The 2,681-nt window shown below is 32.0% G+C and overlaps 1 protein-coding gene and 1 pseudogene across 5 annotated transcripts in view; both read left to right on the top strand.

Annotated features, from left to right (window-relative positions):
• Positions 1-2,681, top strand: part of DMXL2 (Dmx like 2) — a 210,201-nt gene that overhangs the window by 163,611 nt on the left and 43,909 nt on the right. For 4 of the 5 annotated variants that reach the window (XR_002824321.1, XM_012555896.2, XM_023732478.1 and 1 more), the window contains one exon: positions 2,386-2,516. Coding sequence is in view for 4 of the 5 variants with exons in the window: in XM_012555896.2 (XP_012411350.1) it covers positions 2,386-2,516 (131 nt within the window). In the remaining variant the exon portion in view is untranslated. The remainder of the gene's footprint in view (positions 1-2,385; positions 2,517-2,681) is intronic. The other variant, XM_023732477.1, reaches the window with a different exon arrangement.
• Positions 192-609, top strand: LOC111820807 (protein CEBPZOS-like; annotated as a pseudogene).

Genomic DNA, 2,681 nt, shown 5'->3' with positions numbered 1-2,681 from the left:
AGAAGGTTGATATGTTGTGGGGTTGTTAACCAATGTCATAAAACAACATGTATACTACTGTTTCATGAGAAACTATTTGTTCTGTAAGCCTTCACCTGTAGTACAATAAAATATTAAAAAAATAATAATAATACTATCCTGAAAAAAAAAAAATAAACTATTGTAGTTGCTGGAAATAAAAAAATAGCCATTATAGAGAGGGAAGTATATATTTAGAGACATTTGGCTTTAGGATTAGATATTTCTAAAATATAGTTCTCCAGGCGCACGTGCAGACCCTCTTCCCACGTGTACGCTTTAGGATGGCCCATACTATGGAACCACTGGCAAAAAAGATCTTTAAAGGAGTTTTAGTAGCTGAGCCTTTTTTTTGGAGCCTATTTTTTGTTTAATAAAATGAACACAAGCCAAAATTTCTGGCAAACAATGAACAAGAAATTTTCCTTCATCTTGGAAGTTTATTACAAATCCATTGAACGGTCTGGAATGTATGGAATCAGAGAGCAAGATCAAGAAAAATGGTTAAACAGCAAAAAATTAGGACCAGTCATCACATTCAGCCTCCCATTTAAGCTGTTTGAGACCTTTGGAAGAAAGAGAAGAAAATGAGCCCATGACACTATACACTACTGGTGGTTCCACAGAACATCTGACTGAATGGGAACTCCTGGCCTGCCATGGTCTGCAGCTTGTTTCCCATCTGCTACGCAAAACCCACTGTTTGTTGCTTTTCTTTTGTATCATTTTTTATTGTCACAGATTCATGCTTTACAAGTAAAAGACTATGAAAGGAAGGCAACAAATGCCCTAAAGATTTTTTCCTCTGAACACTTGTACTGGTGAAAAAGTAGAAACCAGTAACTGTCAATAACTGAAATAATTAAAATGTCTTTACTTGGCATACTCATACAATACAACTTTTAAAAAGGCGGTAGGTAGTTTAAGTACTTTTTATTTTCAATTGTGCTTTAGATGAAGGTTTACAGAGCAAATTAGTTTCTTATTAAACAATTAATACACATACTGTCTCGTGACATTGGTTGCCAACCCCTGTCTACGTAGTTTTTAATCCCATATTCTGCCCAGTTTGTAAGGTACTATTAAAAAAAAAGGCCCTCCAGGAATATTTACATCTTCAGAAATTCTAAGTCAAGGCTATTTTGAAACCTCAATAAAAATTCAAGGTACTTATTTGCATTATCTTTGTTAGCCATGGCATTCATGCCAGTGTTATCAAACTTGGATCCCATATTTTCATCGAATAGGTGGCCAAACTTAAAAAAAAAAAAAAACTTCATTAGAAAGCTTAAAACAATGTAGAATGGCTAACTTATTAAAGCAGTACATTAACCTTACCTCTTCAGCAGATACAAATAGGCTGGAGGCATTGAAATTTCTTTACTTTTTTTTGCCTTGTTCCTTAAAAAAAGAAAAGTATGAGCCTAGATTATTCATTTGTAAGTCCAGTGATTAATGGGAAAATCTACATCTTTCAACATGGTTTTGTTAAAAAATATTTTATTTGGCTTAAAACACACAATTGCAGTTATCCTCTAGCCCCATTAAATAGCTAACGTTTAAAGACAGAAATATTATTTAAGAGTTAGCATGTATTTTTTAAAGTCAATATCCTAATAAAACTGTTCAGATGATAATAGTGTCTTCTTGCCTTTCAGATTTGGCCGCTCATTAAGATTTACCTTCAAAAGAAATATCATAATATCAGGCAATATTAAAATCCCAAAGCTTACATGGATGGGTTTCGGCATATTTAAAGCAAAATACAAATTCTAACTAAAGTGAGAGGTGTCATTCTTTGAATTAACTGAAGAAATTGATTGAAAGTATATTATAAATGAAGTTTTGGCTATACTACTCAAAATAAAGTTTTCTTTAAAAAAAGAAAATAAATAAAATATAGTTCTCCAAAGGACATATTAGATTTTAATTCAGGGTTAAGCTTACACAACTTCACAGAGTTAAAAAATGCAAAAAAGTAGTACCCTCAGACTTTCTGTCTAGTATGTGCTTATACCAACAGTAGTCTCATTACCTCAGAGATTTTTTTTTATTTTTAAATAAAAATGGGTTCATATAGAAAACTGAAAAAATTTTAAAGTAGTAAGTGGCCCCTGGAAAAGACTGAAAAAACTAAATGTCATCTGCCCAACACAGTAAATAAAATTTATATCATCTTGGCATTTTGTTTTATAAAGCATTTGTAACTCATTTCAGGAACTTTCTAAAATAAATTCTCATTAGAAGAGTGAACTTAGTTTTAAGAACTTTGTTTTTATTATAATCATCTAAAATAAATGATATGTATCAAGTGAATTACTTACTATTTTTGTGAGAACAATAAATAATGAAATGTATTTATTTCAGCAGTCAAACTGAAGGAAATCAGTTTACAGGAATGGCTTATCAAGGACTTCTTTTAAGTGACCGCCGAAGACTAAGGACAGAAAGCATTGAAGAACATGCAACACCGAATTCATCTCCTGCTCAATGGCCTGGTAAGGATTTAAATTGTTTTTTTTCCAGTTCCTTTTTTTTATTGTACTTTAGGTGAAGGTTTACAGAACAAATAGCTTCTCATTAAACAGTCAGTACACATATTCTTTTATGACATTGGTTAACAACCCCACTACATGTCAATCCTCTCCTTTCTTGACCTTGGA

This window comes from Trichechus manatus, unplaced genomic scaffold (genome assembly GCF_000243295.1).
Source record: "Trichechus manatus latirostris isolate Lorelei unplaced genomic scaffold, TriManLat1.0 scaffold00052, whole genome shotgun sequence".
Classification (NCBI taxonomy): Eukaryota; Metazoa; Chordata; class Mammalia; order Sirenia; family Trichechidae; genus Trichechus; species Trichechus manatus.
The sequence above is the reverse complement of the archived record's forward strand: the minus strand, read 5'-3'. Positions and strand labels throughout refer to the sequence as shown.